At 47.8% G+C, this 27,451-nt stretch overlaps 1 protein-coding gene across 4 annotated transcripts in view; it reads left to right on the forward strand.

The window, feature by feature from the left end:
• The window catches only part of KMT2D (lysine methyltransferase 2D), a 1,692,256-nt gene that overhangs the window by 578,529 nt on the left and 1,086,276 nt on the right, over positions 1–27,451 (forward strand). For 3 of the 4 annotated variants that reach the window (XM_086963706.1, XM_086963708.1, XM_086963710.1), the window contains exon 12: positions 6–128. The exons of the other annotated variant lie outside the window; for it this stretch is intronic. In XM_086963706.1, the coding sequence (XP_086819832.1) occupies positions 6–128 (123 nt within the window). The remainder of the gene's footprint in view (positions 1–5; positions 129–27,451) is intronic. 4 annotated transcript variants of the gene reach the window in all.

The following is a 27,451-nucleotide window of genomic DNA, read 5'->3' on the forward strand; positions in this document are numbered from 1 at the left end:
TTCAGGGTCGTAGCAGCAGTTTTCCTGGAAGGCGTCGCCCGCGCGGCGGAAATGGGGGAGGATGTGGGAGCAGAGGACGAGGAAGATCGCGCTTAAAATCTACTACTTCTTCCATTGAAACACTAGCGGTAAGAGGCCTAGTCTTCCACCAGCTATGCTGCCATAAGCCGCTTAGTCTTTGGTAAATTACAATGTGATTTACGTTTTGGAGGTGAAGATTGGGGTCCAGTTTAGAGAATGACTTTGCAGGGATGTGGAGGAGGGGGCTGAACAGTTCGTCAATAGTTAGTCTGTATTTGTTTAAGATCTGCAGTTCTCTATATCTTCAGAAGGCTTGATTCTCCACAGTTCATTTGAAAGTCCTTCGCTACTGGCAGCAGATCATGTATAGCCATTTTTCATAGAGCACAGCCATTACACTACTGAGCTAGTCTCTATACAGATCTTATGATCAGGGTTTATTACTTCCCCAAATCTATTCAAAGTAGTTTTGCAATATGAACTCTTTTTAAATGAACATGCTTTCTGGTTAGGTCTGAAAATTATCTTCTAATTCGTTTTTTCTTCGACTTCAACCATAGTTGGACTCGCTGACGTCCACCTAAGGTTGCAGTGCCACAGTATCTGGCACCTCCTCTCCTACCCTAAAATTACAGATTATTTTTTCTCCTGTTGGGTAAATGGGGCAAATTAGAGCGGAGTAATTTTAGAACTGTTTTTGATGGCTAAGACAGTGAGGATGGCATTGCATGCTGTAGAAAACATCAGCAAAAGGGGCTTGACGTAGACATTGCTGAGATTTACGTTTTATGCAGTCTTGGACCTTAGGAGGTCCAGGTCTTTGAATTGTTGTTTTGGGGAGCTATTTGACTATGGATTTTGAAAGTTGTGAGGAAAATGTTCTCTTTAAACTTATCCAAATTGTCATGGAAAATTTGCTTCTGATGATTGGCTCCTGGTACGGAATTAGTCTACCTATGACCATAGTTGTGATGGTTTCTGTACTGTGCTCTTTATGCCCAACACACTTCAACAAAGGAGAAACTGTATTTGTCACATCACACTGTCCCTATAATCAAATGCAGGAATGGCACAAATCCACTTATCTTCCATGTCTGATACTGTAATTGTATGTTCGAGGCATGTGTGCTGTAGATACACATGCTTTGCATACTCTTGCCATCTAGTGTTTGGTCCGGATGTTTGCAATTTGTTTTCTTCGAAGAAGTATTTTCAGTCGCGAGGAAGGGTGACTCCTACTTTCGGTGATAGTGCGCATGGTCATCAACTCCATTGTTAATTTTTTTCCGCCATCTGGTTCGGCCATGTATTGCTGCGCTCTGGTTCGAAATCGTTCCTCAGGTTCCCCTTGGTGCGCAATCCACTCTACCCTCAACGCTATTGTTTAGAACGCATTTACCACTTCTCCGCATTTCGATTCTGATCGGAAAGTTTCGTGGGCTGGCTTCTGGCCTAACCGCATTGGTCCTGCTCTTCATTGATGGACCGGACTACAAATTCTGCCCCGGTGCCATGCCAAGTACCCACATACTGACTTGCAGCAGGTGTTTAACTTGTGCTTATCTCCAGAGCACAGAGAACAAGACTGCGACACATGCAATTGGTTTTGATCAAAGGAAACTCTCCGAGATCATCTGACTCGACATTGGGAGATGCAACAGCAGCATATCGACGACACGCCGGATATCTTCGGTGAAGACTTACCCATGCGACAAAGAACAGTGCTCAAGCTGCTCAGTCATGCACACAAGGCCCTGCACCATTGTGGCCCTAGAATTCTACAGCATAAAATTGAATTCTGCGTCCCTACGAGGTTCTTAAGATCACACTATCAAGTGCAGGCCAGGACAAAGGGTATAAGGAAAGTGAGGGCAGGAGGACGTTCATTCTCATATCTGGCAGCCAAGAAGTGGAACGAACTACCCCAAGACCTACGCCTCACGGCTGACTATTTAGCTTTTAGAAAGAAACTTAAAACTCACTTGTTCACCAAGGCCTAATACCAGACAGCTCTACCACTCCCACTGGCGGCCCTACCACGAATTCTCGCTACATAGCGCCGTGATATCCTTCGGGATGAATTCTGTGCTCTATAAATAAATAAAACTCTGAGCAAGATGAGCCCTTAGCAGCTGAGGAAGAACAGGCCTTCGCCGTGTCGGACTCTAAATCAGGATTGGAGATGGAATTCGACGATGTGCCGCAGAGACTGGGTGACGTGAGTACAGAAGACACCTTGCCCCGTCTACCCATCCCTTTAAGTATTTAAGGCTTCAACGCCACATCTGTTTTCTGGTCAAGGTCTGCACTAAGACAATGTTTCTGAGGCTCCGGCTCGGCATTGAAACATACTGTCAAGCCTTCCGGCTCGGGACCGAGTCGACCAAAATCCACTTGGAGCTGAAACCTTCCGGTTCCAAGCACAAAGTCACTTCGGAGCTGAAACCTTCGACCCTGAAAACCAAAAATCAACCTTTGGAGCCTAAATCTTCCCTGCCAAAAGGTCATTCCATCTCGGATCCAAAACCTTCGGTGCCAAAAACCAAAGAAGTTCCTTTAGCACCTTTGATCCAAAAATAGACCTTGTGCTATCCAATTCCAATCCCAAGCAAAAGAAACTCCATATTAATCCTGACACAGGACATATTCACGCCAAGACTGCATCCGAGCACAAGCTTCCTTATGACAGTATTTATAAAATCCCTATGAAGAAAAATGTTGGTACTAGCCCTTCCATCCAGTTCCATCATCTTCTCCCTTGAATAATGATAAAGACCTTTAACCTGCCAAGTCATCTCCACCTGATGACAATCGGTCCTATCAAGAACTCATTGCCAGGGCCGCACAATACCATGGCATGGTGCTCCACAGAAAATCCTTAGAGGAGGAATTTCAATTTGAGACTCTAGGATTCAAACACAGGTCGAGCCAGGTACTCCCAATATTCAAAGTTATGATAAGGCATGCAGACAAAATCTTTAAAGATCCTATAGGTGCTTGAATCCGGACTTCTAGAGTCGACAAGAAATACAAACCTTCCCCAACAGATCCAGTATTTATTAAAGGCCAGTTACAACTTGATTCTTTGGTAGTATCTAATGCTTGCAAGCGAGCTAATTCACAAATTTGTGGGAAGCTCCTCCCCAGATAAAGAACCAAAACTCATTGATGCTTCTGGAAAATGCATGGCTGCACAAGCTGCCAATCACTGGCGTTTCGATAACATGCAAGGCCTTCTAGACAGATATGAAAGGGCGCACTAGGACGAAATAAAGCAATTACTACAATATCTCTCGGATTACGATAAAGCGAAAGCTCAAGACTTAGTGCAGGAAGGGAAATACATTTCTAACTCTTCTATAAGGTGTGCTCTAGATGCTGCTGACATCGCAGCTAGAGAAGGCAATGCTAGCATCTTACTCGGAAGGCATGCCTGGTTCTAGATTTCTGGGTTTAAACCTGAAGTCCAACAATTCATTTTCAGGGCTCGAAAAATTCACTCGACCGCTCGCATTTGCGAGTGAGATTGATTAAGGACGAGCTAATTTTAGGTCCTACTCGCCCTTTCTGGCGAGTAGGAATACAAACTTGACACTTGACCTCTGCCTCTGAAAGCAGAGGAAATGTGACAAGATAGCAAGATTTAAAGGCATCTTTATTGCTCACAAAGTAAATGAGCAATAAAAATGCTTTTAAATCTTGTTACCTTGTCACATTTGCTCAGTTTTCAGAGTTTGAGGTCAAGTTCATTTAAGTTAGGTCGAGGAGATTTTGTAGTTTACTAGACCTGCAGGTCTAGAGCATTTTTTATGATTTGTCGAGCCCTGATTTTAAACTCCCTTTTTTTAATGAAGGACATCTTTTCAGCCCTGAAGTTGATAAAGCGCTCGAAAAAATGAAAGGACACTGAAGTAGCAAAATCTATGGGAGCCCTTCAGTCTCCTTCAAACAGAGGTTCCTTTTGGTGCTCCTTTTACAAGGTAGGGTCCAAGTCAGCAGCCTCAGATCAAAACACTTCCTCCTACAAGGGTAACAACCAATCCTCGTCTCCAAGAGTTTTTTCAGAGAAGGTTATATGGGAAACAGTTCCAAAGGCAGGCGTAAAACACCACACCGCTTCTCTCCAATTATTCCACACCTGTCGGAGGAAGACTTCAACTCTTTCTCCCCATTTGGGAATCTATATCAACTGACAAATGGGTGTTTGGAATTATGCAACATGGTTATTGCCTGGAGCTTACCACCAATCCTCCATGTATTCCACCTTGCTCTCACAAATTGTCACAGACCACCTGCTGTTAATCGAACAAGAGGAGCGATCTCGCTTACTGAAAGGAGCCATAGAACCAGTTCCACTTCAGTACTGAAATGTCAGGGGTCTATTCTCTCTACTTTCTGATCCCCACAAAGGACGGCTCATTAAGACCTATTCTAGATCTGAGTTGAATCGATCAATACAGTCATAGAACTTGCATATGGTGACCCTTCAACAGGTACTTTCTCTTTTACAGCAGGGGGATTTTATGTCTACTCTAGACTTCAAAGACGCACATTCAAATTCATCAAGCTCATCGCAAATACCTCAGATCTGTGATGGCAGGCAATCATTACCAATTCAAAGTAGTTCCATTTGGAGTCACCACTGCTTCCAGAGTATTTACCAAATGCCTAGCAGTAGTAGCCGCTCATCTCAGAAGACGAAGTATTCAGGTCTTCCCCTACCTAGACGACTGGCTCATCAAAGCCAGCACTTACCAAAGCTGTGTGCAACACACTCCGACAACAATAGACCTACTTCATTAATTGGGCTTCACGATCAATGCACTGAAATCTCACCTGTTCTTGCACAAATGCAGCTACTATCAACACTCTCAAAGCTCTAGCCTCTCCCAATGCAGCCAGAATTCACAACATTCATTTTATGGTACTACAGTTTCAACCCAATAAAACATTACCAGCCAGAGTTTTCAGGCACCTGCTGGGAATGATGGTGTCTTGCATCGCAATCGTACCTCATGCAAGGCTTCATAAGCGTACCCTACAATAATGTCTGGTGCGTTAGTGGAATCAATCACAGGGTCAATCACCCGATCTGATGTTGGTAAAAGCTGCACCCGTTGCTCTTCTCAGTGGTGGAATCCACTAAACTTAACAAAAGGGCGGCCCTTCATAGACCCAAGTCCGGTTGGGTTGCTCATCTCCAACATTGCACAATCCAGGGTCTGTGGAGCGAGAATCACAAGAGTCTCTATATCAACTGCCTAGAGCTTCTGGCGGTGTTCCTAGCACTCAAAGCTTTTCAGGCTCACCTTATAGGCAAAGCTGGCCTAGTCCGCACAGATAACATGACAGCAATGTACTATGTACAAAAACAAGGAGGGCACACTCTTTCGAACTGTCACGCCTCTCAAAACATTTGGAACTGGGCAATGCATCACAAGATCTGTCTCCTAGCGGAACACCTTCAAGGAGTAGACCATCAATTTCCCGACCTCAGCAGACAGAGGCAGCAAGTTCGCGAGTGGGAACTTCATCCCCAAGTTCTCCTCCAAACACTGGAGAATTCCACAAATAGATCTGTTTGCCACAGTACATAATGCAAAATGCCCAAACTTCGCATCCATGTTCCCACGCCATCTATCCAGAGGCAATGCCCTATAGATGACTTGGTTGGGGATATTTGCCTACGCTTTTCTGCCTCTTCCGATGCTCAGGCAAACATCCCTAACGGTTATCTTAGGTGGCCCCACATGGGCTTGTCAACCTTGGTACACCACCCTGTTAGAACTGTCAGAGGTTCCACATCAAAAACTACATCTCACATCCAGTCTTCTCATTCAGAGCCATGGAGAAATCCGAAATCCAAATCCCTAGGAGCTCAACCTAGCGATTTGGCTCCTGAAGTCAGAATTTGGTTACGACACTGTATCTTAAAAGAAGCAAAGAAGCCTACCACCAGAGCGTGCTATGCAGCAAAGTGGAACAAATTTGTTATCTATTGTAATAGCAACAAGGTCAAACCTGTAGACACTTCTATACAGTATTATCTGTTGCCTGTTACATTTACGGCTAACCGGGTTGGCTTACACATCTATTAGTTTACACCTTACAGCAGTGGCTGCATATTTACAATACAGTCAACATTTATCTCTATTCAAAATTCCAGTAATCAAATCTTTCATGGAAGGTTTGAAAAAAGTAATACCACAAAGAGTTCTACCACCAGTGTGGAATGTTAATATTGTCCTTAGAAGACTTGTGGGTCCACCCTTTGAACCCGTACATAATTGTCTTCTACAATTTCTTTAATGGAAAGTTGCTTTCCTCATTGCTATTACTTCACTGAGGAGAGTTGGTGAGCTACAGGCTCTAACCTTAGAAAGACCTTTCTTTTAGCTCCACGAAGATAGATGTTCTTTACCAATCCAAAATTCCTTCCCAAATTGGTTTCTGCTTTTCATATTAACCAATCAGTTAAGTTACCTGTGTTTTTTCCTCAACCTGATTCAGTGGCAGAAAGAGCTTTCCACACGCTGGACGTTAGAAGAGCCTTATTATATTACATAGAAAGAACCAAAAGATTTTCACAAAACTAAACAATTGTTGCATTTTCGCCACCTCACAAAGGCAATCCCATCTCTAAATCAAGCATTTCAAGATGGATTGTTAAATGCATTCAAATATGCAATGCATAGGCCAAAACAACTTTATCCATACCCCCTAGAGCACATTCGACACGCAAGCTAGGAGCTACTGTGGCCTTCTTTAGCAACATTCCTCTAGCTGACATATGTAAAGCAGCTACATGGTCTACACCACACACATTTCCTAAACACTACTGTGTAGATGTGATAGGAAGACAACCAGCTAATGTTGGTCAGGCAGTGCTTTAGACCTGATTTCAAACAACTGCATCACCTACAGGTTAGCCACCGATTGGGGAGCATACTGCTTTACACATGCTTTGCATAGACTATCTACACACATGCCTCGAACGGATGTTACTTACCCAGTAAGCATCTATTCTTTGTATGTAGGGCTGTAGATTCACATGCGCCCATCCGCCTCTCTGGGCACCTGTAGTTGTTGCAGTTCTTCCTACTTGCATACATACGCATAGCATCTCTATTCTACACTTACGTACTCCAGTCTCACCCTCTTGCGGGAAAACAATCTAATAATGGAGTTGATGACCATGCACACTATCACCGAAAGGAGGAGTCGTCACCATACCTCGTGACTGGAAAGACTTTGAAGACAAAAACAACTTGCAAACATCCGGACCCAACACTAGATGGCAGGATTATGCAAAGCATGTTAATCTACAGCCCTACATGCCAAGAACAGATGCTTACTGAGTAAGTAACAATATCCTTATATTGCTCTTACTGTATGGGTTTCTCTGATTTACATGATACTGAGATTTGTGAAGATGATCAGGGGGAGCAATGTATTTGTGATTTTGCGTAGATAAATTCATATTTACTGAATGTACCTATTTTGGTCCTGAAAATCAATTTAACAAGTTCAAATAACTAAACTTTAAATGTCTAGATGTAAATAACCTTCAGAGCTGAAATAACAGACTCCAGATAAACATATAATCTTCTGGTGTTTTTAACTAGAAGTTAAGAGGTTTCAAAACACCAACAGTTAAGATTGTCAAAAACAGACATCCTTTTGGGTTGAAGCTGAAAGACGCTATCCATGATTAGCCAACTGAATTTCACTTTTTCTTCTTTGGATGACTAAGGTCATAAGTGGGCTTTAAAGAAAAACAACTCAATCAGAAAAAGGACTTGTAGAGTTTGAAAAATCTCTGGTCAGTCGGGGTGAAAAAAAACCTAGTGAGTCACACAAAGCTGAAATATTGTAATTAACTTCAGAAGAAAGAAAACTTTGAGGCACTCCCCGTTTAAGAAGATACCAGAGAAAACACTTCAGAAAACACCAAAGAATGAGGCAAATGTCCCCTCTTAGAAACAGGAGAGTAAGCCTGTTCACCTACGCATAAGAACCAACATAAGTACCATAATGCAGTATGCTATGACCTAAGACTTATCCTCAAGATGAGGCTGTGGATAGGCATGTACAGGAGCCTGAGCGCAAATTTAAAACCATTGAGCTGAATTCCTCAGTTGAAAAGCTAGAGGTATTCCCTTAGAAACCAAAATGTTTGAGGCATTTGAGCTGCAGATTGTACACTTTTGCATAGATTGCCATCTGGTGTTTGGCTTGGATGTTTGCATGTTGTTTTTGTCTTTGATGAAGTCTTGTAGTCACGAGGTTGGTGACTCCTCCGGTTGACAGTGCGCATGGCTTCGGCACCATCGTTAGATTGTTTTTTTTCCCGCCATCTGGTTCGGATGCGACTTGCTGCACTCCCGGTCGGTGCCATTATCCAACCCACATTCAATACTCAATCACAGGTAACCGACTGTATTGTCCAATCGCGTTTCTTTTGACGCGCACCCTCAATGACCGCTTTCGAAAAATTTTGACGCCTGCGAACTTCAATGTGGCCGTTGGGCCTACCCGCGCCGGTGAAGATGGACCTTGATGGAATGGACTCCTTTTAAGAAATATCGTCACTGTGGTGCTAAATTCACACACTCGGACCTCCATCCCGTGTGTAATCTGTGCCTCTCTCCAGAACATCGAGAGGACGACTGTGAGGCTTGTCTATCCTTCAAGCCTTAAAAAACCATCCGGGATCGTCAAGCTCGACGCCACGAGATGTCTCGACTGTGAAGCAGTGAAGGTTTTGGATCCTACGTCTGCCCAGCCTGGATCTCAACAACAGAGTAAACAGAACAAGGTGGCTGGACAGGAAAAATTAATATCACAACTAACAGAAACGCAGTCAATATGTACTACGTGACCACGGGATTTATGTACCAAAACAAATTTATTTTCTTTTTTATCCAGTTTATCAAGATTTCAAAAACACAGGGGCAAACCAAAGACTGTCACGACAGTGAATTCATGAGTACAATATCTACAAATATACAAGTTTAAAGAAAATAAATTTGTTTTGGTACATAAATCCCGTGGTCACGTAGTACATATTGACTGCGTTTCTGTTAGTTGTGATATTAATTTTTCCTGTCCAGCCACCTTGTTCTGTTTACTCTGTACGAGATGTCTCGAGGCACAGGTTCCATTACTGGCCATCTTCCATACAGGTCCCGATAGCCTTCCGGAACCAGAACAGGTCCCAGACTCTGAAGTAGACTTCTCCGCCGAAGATGTTATGTTATGTTAATTAATTTGTCAGTTAGTTAAAATAACTTTATTCGGTTTATGTGCAAACCTTAAAAGCATACTAAAAGACATACAATGTCAGAAGAATTAAAAAACCATGGTTAAATATAAATAGACTTTAAAAAATGTGCAGATATTTACATACATAAAGCAGTCGAAAAGGTAGTTTGGGTGAATTACATCAGGACACAACAATTAATTCATATATTTACAATTTGAGCTTAACTTGTTTTCCTTAAGGTTCCTACAGCCGCTGAGAGAAAGTTGGCAATATTAAAAATTTCCCATACATTTGACAATAGCTGCAGGTAGAGTAGAGCTGGCTTGACTTGCTCAAAGCCCTTGTTTGATAAAATTGAAGGATAAAACGCTTCCGAATACCAGTAAGGTGCTCGCAGAAGAAAATAAAGTGCATAATGTCCTGGTCGGAAAAATTATCACAAGTGCAAACCCCAAGATAGTCAGCCCTCTTCCATCCTGGCATGTCACTGAGGAGAAAATGAAATTGATCTAATCTAAATCTAGTCAATAAGAATCGATGATTGGGGTTTGTGACAATATCCGGATATGGTTCCAAGGACAGGTTAGTCTTTTGCAGCTGATGAGCCCTTACTGTTGGCTTTTCCAGTTGCCTCTCTTCTCTAGCCATAATGGCTATTCACAGATATGTTTCTTTGGTCCATTTTACGTCTCCCCTCAACAACCTTTCTGTTGAGTTGTATATTTCAGGTCTACCCAGCTTCACAGATAGATTATAGACGTATTTAAGCCAGGGGATACAACGCCCATGATCGAGTGCCATGCAATCTTTCAAAATTTCATGATTTAGCACTAATTCAGGGTTCAGCCAGGTCGCTATCCATTTTAACAGGGGTGCCACAGCAGTAGAATCTTCTACAAAGCCTATTCCACATTCCTGGTGGACAATGGAACTGGCTGTTGATTGCGGGACAGATAGGATTTTTCTAAGGAGCTTGTCTTCGAACATCTGAATGGCCTTCACATTCCTAATGCCCCACAAGTCAGCCCCGTACATTGCAATAGATACACATTTAGCTCTGTATATCTGAAAAAGGGCCTTCATTGGTCTGGCTCCTAGTTTGCGAGCAAAACCTAGGACAGCCGCTGTTGCTCTAGTCAGTACAGTTTTTTTTGCTAAAATTTGGGTGCCCCAAGAACCCTGATCATCAAATAGGACTCCTAAATATGGGAAGGTTGATACCTTTGTTAGTGTGTTCCCCTCGCAATGAAGAGTTTTAACCCTGGTTGTTTTCTGACCAATCGCCATTACATGAGATTTGGAGAAATTTACACTGAGGTCCAATGAGCTCATAAAAGCCGCGAAGGAGTTTAAAAGTAATTGAAGACCTACCGCGGTTCTGGCTAGAAGAGCGGCATCATCCGCGTGAAGGAGTGCCAGAATCATTAGTTTGCCAGCACAAGGAATGTCTTTACATGAGGCACGTAGAGTGGAATCCAAATTGTTAATAGAAAGTGTAAAAAGCAAAGGCGCCAGGATACACCCCTGCCTGACGCCATTTACAACAGGAATTCCATTGGTACAGTTACCCATCTGGTCGTACCTCACAGTGGCAGATAGATCCCTATGTAAATGTGCTAGGAAGTGGACAATGTTTTTATCAACTCCTAAGGCCAGGAGTATGGTCCACAGTTTGGACCTGTTCACTCGGTCAAAGGCCGATGACAGGTCCATGAAAGCTAGGAAAAGGGCTCCCTTCTTAGCAACTGTGTATTTCCCAATCAATAATTGCAAGTGTAAACATTGGTCTATTGTGCCCATGTCTTTTCTAAAGCCATACTGCAGGACTGAGAGTGTTCCTGTCTCCTTCAACCAGCCAGTTAGTTGGCTTAACACCACCCTTCCTAATACCTTAACCGAGGAATCGATGAGAGATATCGGATGGTAGCAACTAGGATCCCCTCGATTACCTTTTTTTAAAGATGGGAACTATGACTGATTTTGCCCATGTGTTAGGCAGACCCAGATGACAAGCATTGACAAAGACATTATACAGTATCTTTGACCATGTCTTAATGTCAGACTTAAAAAGGTCTGCCGGCACTCCGTCCGGTCCAGGGGCCTTGTTGCTCGTCATTAACGTTATTGCCTTGGCTACCTCTGCCTCAGTAAAGGGTAGGGTATATTCTTCAGTGTTGAGGGCCGGGTTAGCACAGTAATCTTCCCCATCATAGACTTGTTTAAAATGATTGTGCCAGACCTGTTCTTGAATACCACATTCAAGCTCACTGTTATGAGTCCTGAAAAAAGGGCCTATTGACCATCGCCCAGAATTTAGCGCTATTTTTAATAACATCCATAGATAAAAGCTCATTCCAGGCATCCTCTCTAATTTCCTTCTTCCGGTTCTTTAAGGCCACTTTGTATGTTTTCCTTAAACTGGCTATAACTGATTTATCAGGGGGGGTGGATTTCAATGTCAGTGAGCCTACCCGCATCCGCTGGCCAAGGACAACAAAGGACAAACTCCAGAGCTACCGCCTGCGTAAGCCACTGCAAATGGGCTGCCAAATAATACAGTTTGACGTCCGGGACCTCCCATCCTCCCTCTACTCGGTCTCATCGTGGTCAGAGCCACCCACCGCCTGCCGTTCCACCACAGAAATCCCCCCACCATGGACCGAAGCGTCCAAAACACCGAGCCTGGTATCCAAATCGGTAGCGTCCTAAAATAATATAGCAATCTAGGCAGTGCTACCATCTTCAGAAGCGCTACTCGTCCTGCCACTAAAAGTGGCAGTGTCCTCCAAAATGCCATGCTCCCTTTGATCCTTTGCACTGCTCAGCTCACATTACCCTCCAGAAGGTCGGCCTGCCCATGATGGATGTTAGTTCCCAGGTAAGGCAGGCAACAGGGTTCCCATCGTATTCCGTCCAAGCTAGCAGGGCTCTCCATCGCCTGGTCCACCGGGAACAGGCAAGTCTTCTCCCAGTTCACGCACAACCCCGATACCGCCCCAAACTTCTGGAGCAGCGTCGTCGCTCCATCTAAGACCTCGCCTTGGGCAGCCAAAAACATTAGCACATCATCTGCATAAAGCGATATATATTGCATGTCCCCGCGTAACTCCAGTCCGACATAATGCTTCCCCGATCTAGCTCGCACCGCCAATGGTACAATCGCCAACGCGAACAGCAGTGGAGAGAGCGAGCAACCCTTAGGTTAACAATGGGGGTGCACAACTTAGAGTCCACAAGGCAGGAAGTATATAAAAATATTTCTTCTTTATTTTATCAAGTTGTTTCAGTTAAATATCAGATCCATCAAAGATCAGCCAACTCGTTTCGCTCCCACACTGGGAGTTTCCTCAGGGCAGGAAGAATAGCTTCAATTTCGTACGTCGAAAAGTGACAGTACAATTGTAGAAAGTGCAAGTGCAGATCAAAATGACGGAATCTGTGGAACCGGAACCTAGATGCTGTTCCTTGAGGCCTTAGGGTCAAACGGAACCAGTTGGTGTTCCGATAGTCAAAAACAAAAACGAGGAAAGGATCCTGTAACCACCAAATCCATGCCTCTTATAGTCCAACTAAAGATTGCAAAATAAGAGTTCAACGTCCAGCTGATACCCAGGACTTCCAATATTTCTCCTCTTAAGGATTCCTTTCACACGGGGACCCCAGAAGGCTCTAATATACGGGCTGGGGTTAAATCCAAATGGTAAGGCTTGCGTTAATAAGCGCAGCACGTGGGTCTCCCGTTCTCAGTCTACAGGAGAGAGCAACTGTAGTGGAGATATTCCGGTGCTCGGAACTCACGCACCACTCCACGCTGCGCCCCACTTGACTTGTCCGGACTGATGGACTAGAGAGATTATATATCTCCACTACATTTCAAATCATGTAACATCCCCATTTGTCGAGCACTTCCTCCTTCGCGCCCACCCCTCACTTCGGAGCACACCGGTAATACTAACTTCCCCCAACTGCTTCCCATGCCCTCCCCAACTCCATCCCCCCAGAAGAGGTGCTACAACATTAGAACTCATCCAAACTAGTGCTCAAACTGCTCCCACAGAAACCCAAGTTTGAGAGTCAACCTCCTAGTAGACCACCCTCCTGCTCTCGACCCCCCCCTCCCCCCCGATTTCTAATTAGCCCCCTCCGAGGCTATATGTCGGCGGAACCTCCTCCACATGTTTACCACAGCCCTTGCCTGTCGCCGACCCTCAGTAACCAATCCCCAATCAGCCAGGCCCACAGCTTCCTCCCCCACACCACAGCCAACCCCTTGCTTATTTCACAGCCCATGTCCAGCCAGCCGCTACATTACCCATCTACGATCTTGTCTGCCGTCCCAGCTGTCACATGAGGTAGTTTCAGACTTCCCGTATCTGATTGTTCATTGTCCTCTTCAGAGACCCCTCTTCCGACTCTGTCCCCACCGGAGATGCTACCCCCTCCTCTCAGGAGATAGCCGTGACCGCCTGCAATGCGGCCGCACGCTCCTTCTCCGTCGGCTTCCAGGCCTCTGGCTGGCGTTGCAGATTACGCTGCAGCCTGCGTGGTCGAGGTCCCTCTGTTACTGTATTCGCGCCTTGCCCCGTTTCTCCGGCGCCCGCTTTAAACATCTCTAGCCAGTCCCAGGCCTCCTCTGTCATGGAAAGATATCTTGTTGTCTACAGTTACCTTTAAGCGTGCCAGGAACATCAGGGAGTATTGAATGCCCTCGTCCCGGAGTGCCCTCTTGACAGCCAGGAACAATACCCTGCGGCGTTGAACCTCAAGTGTGTAGTCCGGGAACAATGTCACCTTACTGTTGCCCACTGTGTACGCCCCCCGGCCCTGGCTTTGTTCAGCAGAAGATCTGTCTTTATAATGAAGCAGCCATCCACCACCAGCCGAGGCGGTCTCCTGGGGGCCAGTGGCCTGGCCGGCACTCTATGGGCTCTCTCCCGGGTAAAGAAGGATGACAAGCCCTCCAGGGCGACGGTCCCCCTCAGCCAATCCTCCAAGTAGTCCACCATATTGGCCCCTTCCGCACCTTCGGGCAGCGCAACCACCCGGATGTTGTTTCTTCTATTTCTCCATTCTGCATCCTCTGTTCTCCTCTACAGAGTTCGCAGCCTGTGTTGAAAATCCGTCATCTGTGCCGCCATCGACTTTTGAGCCGGTTCCAGGACTTCTCTGGCTACCTCCGTTTGTTTCACCCTGTCGGCCAGTTTGGCGTGTTCTGCTCGGAGCAATCCAAGACCCTGCGTCACATGCGCGATGTCCTGTTGCAGGGGCTCTCTGGTGTCTGTAATGGCTTTTAGTGTTTGATTGACCTGTTGCTGGAGCATCCCCTCCGAGCGTTGTTGCAGCCCCTGTGGCAGCCGTGTCTTTTTCCTGCTCCGTTGGGGCCCCTGCTTGCTTCTCTCTTGGCTTCCCCAGGTTTGCTCCAGTCGCGAGATACGATGATCTAACAGGCTCTTCTCCAGGAGTCACCTCCCCACAGCGGCCTCTAGCTGTAGGTCTGCACCTCAGGTCGTCCGGCCGCCGCGCCCCCCCTCCCCCCTCTCCACTCCTCTCACTCTCACAGGGTCGCATGCTTCATCTGATCTGCCTTCCAGGAACCGCAATTCCACTACACCAGCTCTCTTGATAGACCTCGCTCTTGCTGCGTATCTAATGCGCTGTTCGGGTAAGAGTTCCCGGTCCTGGCCCGTATCCGCCAGCCGTTCTGTTCTTATTGATGTCCCCGTCAGCGGCACCACCTCCTCAAGGGCTGAAAACAATAGGTCTCACCGCTATTCCAGAGCCTGCTCCTTCCAAGCCTCCAGAACGGCCACTCATCTGTGCCAGCAGTGTAGGCTGCTCTCATGCCACTTCTGCCAGCCTTGCTGCCCTTTAAGTGTCCCAATGCTGTCCCCGTATTGTTGGCTTCACCCGCCAGGGGCTTCATGCCTCTCAGCCCTCTCCAGCTCACATTCACTATTTGCAGCCAGGCCGCCTCAGCTGGCGAGGATTCTTCCCACCTCTGATCCTCCAGGCGCGGTTGCGCTGCCTGTTGGCTCTCCAGGGGGGCCACTGGCCCACAGACCAGCTCCACTCTGCCGCTGGTCTCCTCCAACAGCCCGGTCACACCCCACTGTGGCCGCTCCCCCCACTGGAGATCTTCCGCCCGAAAGGCAGCCTCTGATAGCAGACGGCCTTCCTGCCTTGCAACCGCCGCTGTACGGCTGTCTCCGTAATGCCAGTTACTTAACAGAGCTGTGCTTGTAGTCCCAGCTCTCCCCTGCAAGATTTAACAGCCACCCTGGGGGTGGTAGGTGGCTCCAGCCTTCGCCCAGCGGTGCCGCCCCACCGCCGTCTGCTCCAGCAGGCACAGCCGGACTCTGGCCCACCCCCACCTGGGGATCTCCAGGCTGCTCCACTGCGCAATGTTGTGAGCTACTCCAGCGGTCGGCCCGACCGTCTGCACCGCGGCAAGCTCAATATCGCAGCCCCGGTCAGCCACTCCAGCGTCTGTGCCTGCACCTTCCTCGTTCACCTTCCTGTTGCTAGATGCCGTCCTCCCTGCTCGCTTCAGCCGCATCCAGATGAGCCCCCAAGGGTGCCGCTCGATTCCACCTACGGAGGAGGGGGGGTGTGGGGTGCGCGCGTCCACTGCGGCTTGTCTTCCGCGCGTGTCGCGCCACAGCTAAACCGTCTGCCTCCAGCTCCGGGATCCGGGCTTCTCGCTAGCGGCACAATCCACAAAACCGGACTGCGGCACCAACACCTCACAGCCGCCGTTCTAAGTTAGTCAGCCCACGCCGCCATCTTGGGATCCCACGGCTCCTGGACTCTTCGTTATGTTCCATGCGTGATGGTTCCAGGCTTACTTGTCCCCGCAGTGGCGCCAGTCCTGATTTCCTACAGATAGCGTCCCCTTGCTCACACGGTCCTGGTTAAGCCCTCCTGCCAGCGGGGTCACGAAGCCCACATGGCGCCATCTTGAGGTTTCATCCCTGCTCCGCTTCTGGGCGGCGATTACCCCCGGTTGCGTTCCTCCGGATCTCTCATTCCCGATGGCTGGTGCCTCCAGGCTCCCACCGCCACTTCTCCAGGTGTTCGGGGGCTCCGTACAGTGCCCTTCACAGGATAATAGCCAGGGTCAGCGCGGAGCTGTGTGCTCACGCGTCTACCCTCATCCGCCTCCCCATACCACCTCCTGATGAAGAATCTAAATTATTAGACTCATCAGGCAAATGTATGGCGTCTCAAGCTGCAAACTCATAGAAAATAGCCAACACAAGCCCTTCTGGCAAGTTATGACAGGGCTCACTATGATGAGCTAGAAAACCTCATTCAGCATCTACCTCAACAATATAAAGACAAAGCCAATGACCTTATACAAGAAAGCAAACTAATTACTAATGCGTCCATAAAATGCGCACTAGACGCATCAGACACTGCGTCCCACTCAATAAATACCAGTGTTTTGCTACTGAGGCATGCCTGGCTCAGGGTATCTGGTTTTAAACAATAGGTACACAATACCATCCTTAATCAACCTTTTGACCAGGAGCAACTCTTTGGCCCTGCAGTGGACACATCTTTAGATAAGATAAACAAGCATTGGCATAGCCAATAGGTCTCGCCTTTGGGACCTTATAAGTGTTTAGCCATGCAGCACATTATCCCCACTCAGAAGCCCACACACCAACAACACATAGCACACTGGGACCAGTAGGGCCAATATTATAAGAAGGTAAAGTGAATAGAGGAGGCCTACTCTTGTAATAATAATAATATAGCCATTTCTAGAGCGCCTGGTTACACTAAAACAGTGTGTCCCCGCGCTATAAATTGCTGTAAGACCCTAGAAGGCAGAAGACCGGAAGGAGGGGTTACAAATCTACCAGAACTGGAAGAAGCACAGCATCAGACATGGGTCAACTTAAATTCTAAACAGTCTTCAGAAAAAGTCTAAAACTGTCAACAACCACAGAGGCTATTTGCCCTGTTGGTGCTAGTGGGGTGTAGTGAGGGGGAAAGATGCTAGAAGGGTAGCTAAATAGCAATTATAGTCATCATAATTTATGGAAGCACACCATGGCTTGGCCCTTGTGCTAGGACTGGTGATCTAAAATAGCACCACGCACATTATCCCAGGCACTTATCGCAGGATAGCTGCCCTCTGGAGATAAAAGGGAGAGAAAACGGGGGGATATTTATCCAGCGACTGAACTGCATAATGTGCAACTAGGAATCCACATGTCATATGCCAGCATCCCCACTTTACCAAACAGTGGGATCCCAAGCATACTGCTTTACTTGACTGTGCCTCATTTCGATTTAGTTTCAAATCCATGCTGAAATGTCATACATCTATTTAGCTCTGGACAAATATTTTATGTCCAGAATTTTGCGCCTTTAGCTAACTACAGCTGAAATTTTATACAACTAGTTAGTTCGAGACAAATATTTTATGTTAGATCTTAACCCCTTTGTGACCCTCCCTCCCCCCCGTGCTAAGCCCTTTTTTGACTATTTGGGGTAGCCCACGCTTAGGCCCCTGTAACTTTTCGACCACATAAGGTATCCACGCCAAATTTGCGTCCTTTTCTTCCAACATCATGAGGATCTAAAGGTACCCAGGGTTTGTGGAGTCCCCTGGAGGGGACTCAAAAATTAGCTAAAATACAGCAATTTTGGGGGGAATGGGAAAAATTGGCTACAGATAAAGGCGTCTGTTTTTTCCCCTGCAAATGGTATCAAAAAAGGGGTTGTAGTGCTGAAATCACCATCTTCCCAGCTTTCAGGGACAAGCAGACTTGTCGGAAAACCAATTTTTTTTACATAGTTTTGGCATTTTTTCTGGGACATAGCCTGTTTTTGCTATTTTTTGTGCTTTCAACCTTCTAGGGCATTCTGGGTAGGAAAACGTTTAGGGACCCATGCAAGCTATACCTCGCTTGACTCCCCAGGGTGTCTAGTTTTCAGAAATGTTTGAGTTTGGTAGGTTCCCAAGATGGCTGCTGAGCCCTGGGCCAAAAACCCAGGTGACCCCCCCCATGCAAAACCAGGTTTTTTTTTTGATAGGTACGTTTTGGGCCCTTGCCTGTCGCGGGTACTTGACCCACCAACGCGAGTAAGGTATCATTTTTATCGGGAGATCTGGGGGAAAGCTGTGGATACACGTAGATTCCAGAACTTTCCCACACAAAAATTTTCAGCTAAATTTGAGGTTTACAGGGGATTCTGGGTAGGAACATTTTGGAGGACCCCTCAAACCACCCCATCCTGGATTCCCCTGGGTATCTAGTTTTAAAAATGTATAGGTTTGCTAGTTTTCCCTAGGTGCTGGCAGGGTTAGGGTTCAAAATCTACCGCTAGGCACTTTCCAAAAAAGTGTCAGTTTTCACTGTGAAAATGTAGTGTGTCCACGTTGCGTTTTGGGCTGTTTCCTGTTGTGGCCACTAGTACTAACCACACAAGTGAGGTACCATTTTTCTCGGGAGAAGGCGGGGTGGGAGGAATTTTGTTGATCCAGAACGTTCCACCACAGAAATGTGAGGAAAATGTTTTTTTTCTGACACATTTTTAGGTTTGCAAGGGATTCTGGGTAACAGAACCTGGTGAGAGCCAGTCAAGTCAGCCCATCCCGGATTCCCCTGGGTGTCTAGTTTAAAAAAATGTATAGGTTTGCTAGGTTTCCCTAGGTGACGGCAGAGCTAGGAACCAAATTCCAAAGGTAGGCACATTCCGAAAAAAAGGTAGTGCCTAGTGTGCTTTCTGCCGCCCTGGAGAGGGGGGAAATCAGGGGTTGTTGCCCCGATATGCCCCCGAGGGGGGGCAGCAAGACTGTGGCTATTATTTTTAGGGGTCGGGAGCATTGGGATGCTGATTCTGGTCAGCCCCCAACCCTGCGTATAAAAAAAGCCTGCATAATAGCTGGCACATAGTGGGCTTTCTGCCCCTCCTCCTCCTGGGGCAGATCAGGGGCTACTGCCCCCATCTGCCTCCTGGGAGAAGCAGAAAGACAGTGGCATCTTTTTTGGGGTGGGTGGGGGCATGGGCATGTCCATTCTTGGCAGCCCCCAACCCGAACTTTGTAAAAAAAAAATTAAAAAAAAATCCTGGTGGCTTGTGGGCTTTCTGCCCCAACGGGGGTGCAGAGAAGGTGCTATTGCCCCATCTGCCTCCCAGGGGGGAGGGGGGCCGAAAGACTAGCATTTTTTTGGGGTGGGGGCATTGACATGCCCATTCTGGGCAGCCCCCACCCCGGACCTATAAAAAAAAAACTGGGGGGGGGGGCAGAAAGTCTGGAATTTTGTGGGGGGAGGGGTGGCGGCATTGGCATGTCAATCTTGGGCAACCCCCCACCCCTAAGATTATCGGGGGCAAAAAAACGCTGGTGTCTAGTGGTCTTTCTGCCCCCCGGGGAGGCAGATTGGGGGCTACTGACCCCCAGGTGGGGCAGAAAGACTGTACCATTGCGTCGGGGGTGGGGCATTGGCATTGCCATATTGGGCAGCCCCTACCCCAAATTATAATGAAAAACCAAATCACTGGTATCTAGTGGGTTTTCTACCCCCCTTCTTGGCTCATTTCAGTTTCGGATTCACTGAAATGACATCCGCGCGTTGTGCGCGCTGATCGTCATTTCAGGGTAACCAGGTAGGAGGCCCCAGCGGCTTTAGGGGAGAAAAGGGAATCCCTCTGGTGCCCGCACCAGAGGTATTACCAGTGCTGTGTACCATGAGGAGCTGGACCGTCGTGAGCACACGCCCACTGTGTGCCATGACGAGTCCAGCTCTTCATGAGCACCCAATATTGTCCGGACATTGTTCTGACTACCTTGACACAAGGAATTGTTTTTACAATCTGCTCCCTGATCTTTTAATTATGAAATCTGCTGTATTATGCTTTTGCGTGAAACTTGTTAAGGTTTTTATTAATTTAACAATTAAGTTCAACAGTGAAAAGATAATAGAAGTATGTATGTATGGTTGGATGAAACTCGGGTGACTTTTGATAAGATCGGAGTTAATTAATAAATCATCTTCCATTAAGCCTTTAATGCATGGTGCGAAGTGTCATCAATGTGGATGCTAGTGCTGGAGGCTTAGGAGTTCTTAGTCAGTTTGTTGACTAAGAAGAAAAAACAATTGCTTTCGCTTCTAGGGTACTTATACGGAACAGAGATACAGCACTATTGAGCGAGAAGCCCTTGCTTGTTCTTGGGCTGCCTAGAATTTCAAAATGTATATATGGGGTTGTAAATTTGATTTGGTCACTGACCGTAAACCATTCATTTATATGCTGGGGAGCAGTTGTTCCAACCAAGCTTCTTCTGTTTTGATCATATTACTTTCACGTTTACAGGAATTTAAATTTGAGATTATGTATATTCCTGGTGGAAAAAACGTCTGGGCTGTTTCTCTCATTTGCCTATCCAAGGTGAGGTATTGCCTTTGAAATACCAGGTTGCCGATGAGTGTGTTATAACGATTTCTGATGTTACTTCGAAGTTCCTAATTTTAGAAGCAGAGTGGAATACGTGGTGTGACTAAAATGATGTGTTGAAGATGGTCAAGAAGTATGTGGTGGATGGATAGCCTTGTTTGTGATAGGAGTTTGGATTTGGAGTTAAAAGTATTTTCACAAGTCTGTTCTGAGTTGTCCCTTATTAATGATATTGTGGTTAGCCAAAATGTATTTGTTCCTCCAGTGGGATAGAGAGCTAAAATAGTCTCTCTAGTGCACATGGGGTATTTAGGTATGTCTGCCATGGTTAAAAAACTTAAACAGTGTTATGGGTGGCCTGGTATCGATGGACAGGTTAGAAAGCGACATTTGACCCTGTTTTCAGGGTAGGCTGCTCCCCAAGCCGCACAGCGCTACTCGTGTGCTTTTGTCCCCCCAGTCCGCTGCTGCTGTAAGTTCGCCGCTACTGTTGGTACAGTTGGTATATTGCTGTCTCAATACTTGCTCCAGTTATTATTTCTCATGTCTGTATTTCTCTTGACTTTATTCTGTGTTTCTTTGCCCCTGTTATTGTTTGTCTCCGCTGCCCATTTCTCGCTGTTGCCCCTTTGCGCTCGCTTTTCCGGCATTTCCTGCCCCTCACTCCCCTGCGGCCCGCCCCCTCTGTGCCCATTCGCCGCCCTGCTCCCGCCTCCCAGCTACTCCTCCCTTCCACCTCCTGTTATATGGTGGCCGATGTGCGGCTGCGCGCAGCTGGCGCGCCAAAGGCAAGCCCGTCTGCACCTCTTCGCGCCTGGACCGTACCCAGCGCCAGAACCCCTGACCCCCGCAAAAACCACGACTCCCGTCTCCGCTACGACCCCAACACCCTCCTCGCACTCAACACCGAAAGATCACTCGCCTGCACCCAGGTCACCTTGAAGCGCACCCAAGGACCCTTAACCTGCCGGAACTGCAGCTTCACCAGCATCCCACCCACAACCCCACCATCTGTGAAGGAACTCCACCACCTCAATTACATTATTCTCAACACCCGCTCCGTCCACAAACACACCGCTGAACTCTGGGACCTACTCAACTCCACCTCGCCAGACGTTGCCTTCCTGACGGAGACCTGGATGAACCCCATCTCAGCTCCTGACACGCCATAGCCATCCCCGACGGATACAAGATCGCCCGCAGGGACCGCACCAATGGAACAGGAGGAGGACTCGCCATCGTCCACAGGAACACTCAGAATCTCGACCATCACCAACGACACTCTCCGCACTGCTGAACATCTGCATTTCCAGATCCACACCGACCCCAACACCACCCTCAGAGGAACACTAGTCTACAGACCCTCCGGCCACAGTTCAGCAACACCATCACTGACCTCGTCAGCTCACGCCTTCGCCTCTAAAGACTACATCCTCCACGGGGACCTGAACTTCCACCTCGAACGAGGACACCAACTCCACCACCCTGATGGACAACCTTGCCAACCTCAGACAGCTCGTTACGACACCCACCGACTCAGCCTGCCACACGCTTGACCCCATCTTCTCCGCAAGCTCCCACATCGCTTTCAGCCACACCACCGTACTCCATTGGACCGACAATCGCTGCATCCAATTTACCTTCCGTAAACCCACCACGCACCACTGCACCCAACAGATCCCTCACCGCTGCTGGAGTAAAGTCACCGAAGATCAGCTTACCATCACCCTAGCCAAAAGCCCACCCACTGACCCCGCCACCCACAACCTCAGACAGTGGATCGAAGACTGCGCCAACACACTCGCCCGACCAAGAAACCCTTCAACAGAGACACCAGCCGGGAAGCCAGCTGGTTCACAGAGGACCTCCAGGCCTCCAAGCAAGCCTGCTGAAAACTTGGGAAGAAATGGCACAGCAAACAGACACCAGACAGTTACGCGTCCCACAAGAACGCCACCCGCAGACACCATCAGCTCATCAGATCCGCCAAAAGGACCTCCAATGACCGCCCAGACAATGCATACAACAGCAAAGAGCTTCAACATCGTGAAGGAACTCTCCAACCCCAGCTCCAACACAGACATCCCACCTTCGCAAGACCTATGCAATTCCCTTGCCACCTTCTTCTATCCCAAGATAGCAGACATCCATGACTGCTTCAGCATCTCAACCACCCCAACAGCCACCGAGACCACCTTCCCCACGACCATCCTCAGCACTGACCCCCTGCTCACCTGGACCAACACAAACGACATCAAGATCATGAACACCATTCACTCTGGTTCGCCATCAGACCCATGCCCACACCACATCTTCAACAAAGTCAGCCCCATCATCACACCCCATCTCCAGAAAACCATCAACATCTCCTTCGAGTCAGCCACCTTCGCTGCGAGCTGAGATCAAAGCCTTGCTCAAGAAACCCAAGGCCGGCCCGAAGGACCTCAAGAAATTCCGACTCATCTCCCTGCTCCCGTTCCTGGCGAAGGTGATCGAGAAAACCGTCAGCAAACAACTGACTCGCTACCTCGAGGATAACAGCATCCTGGACCCGTCCCAGTCCGTGTTCTGCAGCAATCACAGCACTGAAACCGCCCTCATCGCCGCCACCGATGACATCGGGGCCCTGCTGGACAACTGCAAGACCACGGCCCTCATCCTCCTGGACCTGTCAGCCGTCTTAGACACCGTCTGCCACTGCACCCTACACACACGCCTCCACGACGCTGAGATCCGCGACAAGGCTCTGGACTGTACCACCTTCTTCCTCTCCGGCATAACCCAGATCTGCCTCCCCTCTTCCGCTCCGAAACCACCAAGATAATCTACGGCGTACACCAAGGCTCATCCCTCAGCCCGACTTTATTCAACATCTACATAGCACCGCTCGCCCAGGTCGCCCAACTGCACAACCTCAACATCCTCTCCTACCCCGATGACACCCAGCTGATCCTCTCCCTCGCCAAGGACCCTCTCACTGCCAAAACCAACCGCCACGAAGGAATTAAAGCCGTCGCCAAGTGGATGAAGAAGAACCGCCTGAAACTCAACTCTGACAAGACAGAAGTCCTCATCTTCTTCACCACCCCCTCGGCCTGGGACGACTCTTGGTGGCCAACCGCACTGGGAACTTCACCACCACCCACCGACCACACACGTAACCTGTGATTCGTCCTCGACTCCACCCTCTCCATGTCAAAATAGGTCAACTCAGTCTCATCCTTCTGCTTCAACACCCTCTGCATGCTCCGTAAGATCTACAGGTGGATCCCCACTGAAACCAGAAGAACGGTCTACCAGGCCCTCATCAGCAGCAGGTTGGACTACGGAAACGCCCTCTACGCTGGAGCCCCGGCCAATCTCCTGAAAAGACTACAACGCATCTAGATTGGCGCCGCACACCTGACCAACATCCCTCGCTGCAGCCACATCACACCCCACCTGAGACCTGCACTGGCTTCCGGTCAACAAGAGGATCACCTTCAAGCTCCTCACCCATGCACACAAAGCACTCCACAAAACCGGACCAGCATACCTCAACACACGACTCACATTCCACACCCTGAACAGCCAGCTCTGCTCCGCCGACCTCGCCCTAGCCACCATCCCCCGCATCTGAAGAGCGACCTCCGGCGGCAGATCATTCTCCCACCTCCTCGCCAAGACCTGGAACACCCTCCCCATCCTCCTACGGCAGACCCAGGACCTGCTCACCTTCAGAAGGCTACTCAAGACCTGGATTTTCGGACTGTTGCAGAATCCCCCCTCCCACCCACCATGGGCCTTGAGACCCTCACGGGTAGGTAGTGCGCTCTACAAATTCTGATTGATTGATTTTGAGTGTGTTTTCTAGATAAGCACTGGAAGTTTTCCATTTCTCCTCTGCATCCTGTTGAGTGGCCAAAAGGGGCATGGGATAACATTGGAATAGATTTTGCAGGTCCATACAAGGTGTTGGGGAACAGTAATAAATACATAATTGTAGCAATTGATTATTTTTCCAATTGCTTTATTTTTCTTGTCATCTCCTGATTCAGTCAATGCGATTACATTTCTTGAACATATTTTTCGCTTGAAGGGTTCTGTTATGGAATTGATTTCAGACAGTGGAACTCATTTCATTTCTGATGAGATTATTTTTTTCCTTAATTCATGGGATATTATGCATGTTAGAGTTCCTCTATATAGTCCATCTTCCAATGGTTTAGTTGAGAGGGCAAACTGTATACTTCAAGTAGGAGTGCAGACTGCTGTCACTAATAAGTTAAATGTGGCTGAGTATTTGCAGCAAAAGGTGTGGTTCTAATACAGCTTCACATAGTACTAAGGTGTTTTTGATGAGAGGCAGGAAATCATTTGCTTTGTTAAATCCTTCTTGGCTAGATGACAGATTAGAATGCTATAAGACTGTACATTTAGAGGGAGTGAGAGAATGTGTTGTAGCCAAGCAAGCAGCTTGCAAGCCTTATTTTGATAGTCATTATTTGTGAAAGAGTTAAGATTGAGTCCTGGTGACTGGGTTTTGGTAAAAAACAACCTGGTAAAAAGGTGAAGGGTGTTTCGAGGTTGTCTAATCCTACCAAAGTACTTCTAGGTTTCAAAATGGCAGTCTTACTTGGTAAAAAAAAAGGATGGTGGAATAAAAATGCTGCTATTAAAGTGAGTGAGAAGCAAGCTAAGAGTTCGACGCATATGAGCTGCAGATCGTACACTTAGCAATAGATCGCCACCTGGTGTTGGGCTCGGATAATTGCAGGTTGTTGTCTTCTTGGAGGAAGTCTTTGTAGTCACGAGATAGGTGACTCCTCCCTTGGACAATACTGCGCATGGTCATCGACTCCATCCTCCGATTGTTTTTTTCCACCACTGGGTTCGGATGAAAGTTTTCCGCTCCGGCTGGAAAAGATTTTTTCAGCAACTTCGAAGCGTGAAATTTTATATAAACATTTTCGACATCGAATAGACTTTTTCGGCATCACCAGCTACATTCCGGTGCGTCTACGCGGGCCGTTGGGCCTATCGGCGCAGTACGGCCTACGCCTCATGGACAGAACTCCATTCAAGAGAGGCCCGGTATGTCGAGCAAAATTCCCTCATAGCGACCATCGCGAGGTGTGCAAACTCTGTCTATCGCCGGAACACGACGAGTTGACCTGCACAGCCTGTGCCTCCTTCCGATCGAAGAAGACCATTCGGGATCGGAGGGCCCGTCGACACACGAAATGAGGAGATCAGCGCCAGCGCCAGCACCGGAGGCCATCTTTGAGGAGGAGATCGTCGGAGAGGACGTCTCCAGGGACGAAGATATCTCCGAGGACGAGGCTCCACTCGTCGCCGAGGAAGACTCGCCTGATCTCCAGATCATATCTGAGGCAGAGGACTCGGACGACTCGATTCCATCTCGACAGCCTGTGAGTACCCCTGCCCCCACACAACATACACTACACAAGACAAAGGCAGCTGTCAGCACTCCGCCCATGGGTTCCAGTCGAGACCGAAATCTACCCTCCGACGCCCCACCTTCCGGCTCGGCTCAGAGGAAAACGACTACGCCTTCCAGTGCCACGGCACCGAAAAAACGTGCCAATTCCACCTCCTCCATTGGCACCGAAACATCCTTCGACACCGAAGGACTCTTCGACATCGAAGCCAAAACACCCTTTCGGTGCCCAAAGACAAAGACCCTTCGGCACCCACACCAAAGGATACATCGGCGCCAAAGCCAAAAACTGTACCGGATCCGAAAGCTTCGACTCCGAAACCTTCCGGTTCCAAAGATAAAGATGGAAAGCCAGAGTCCGGCGGCACAGGCCCAACAAAACCTGTCTCCACGCCGAAATTTCCAACATCGGTACCGAAGACTCCAAGGCCAGATACAGACACGCCTAAAAAGCCTACCAAGCCTAAACCACCTTCGGCACCGAAAACGTTGCCACAGGACTCCATAACTCCTCCTAAAGCAAAGAACACTAAACAGCCACTATCGGCACGGAAAAAAATCGACGCTGAAAAAGACTGTAGAAGAGGAAGAACTGTATAGACCAGGTCCTAAACAGAAAAAGGTCCATATCAACCCACAAACTGGACATGTGGAAGCAATTCCTTACAAAAAAAGACCAGCAGACACACAACTTCCACCTGTGGTTCCTGCCAAAAAGGATTGTTCAACTTCTCCAATGCACCCTTCCTCTCCTTCACCTTCTTCCTCTCCTATCCCTCCTTATTTTGAACCTATAGCTTCTCCTGTTCAATCTCCTGCATCATCACACCACACTGACGAGGAGTATGATCTAGGTGGGGGGAATGACGTACCAGCCACACACATACCCTTTAGATGAGGATGTCAATCCAGAATATCCTAAGGATGACGACATATATGGTTTTCCACCACACAATGTGCCAGACATTCCTGATCCTCAGTACTACCCAACAATACCTTCCCCTCCAGAAGATAGTATTGGGTTTAATCATCTTTTAAATAGAGCTGCCCTTTACCATGGAGTTCCAATGCACTCTGATGCCAATGATGAGGATTTTTTACTGGACACTTTTGAGCAGTCACAAAGGTCTACACAAATACTACCCATGATCAAAGGAGTCATTAAACATGCTCCAGACCTATTTAAAGATCCGTTACGATGTAGGGTGTTAAATCCCAGAATAGAAAAAAAGTATAGACCAGCACCATCTGATCCAGTCTATATAAAGGGTCATCTGCCACTAGACTATTTGGTAGTGTCTAATGCACGC

This window comes from Lissotriton vulgaris, chromosome 1_1 (assembly GCF_964263255.1).
Source record: "Lissotriton vulgaris chromosome 1_1, aLisVul1.2, whole genome shotgun sequence".
Taxonomy (NCBI): domain Eukaryota; kingdom Metazoa; phylum Chordata; class Amphibia; order Caudata; family Salamandridae; genus Lissotriton; species Lissotriton vulgaris.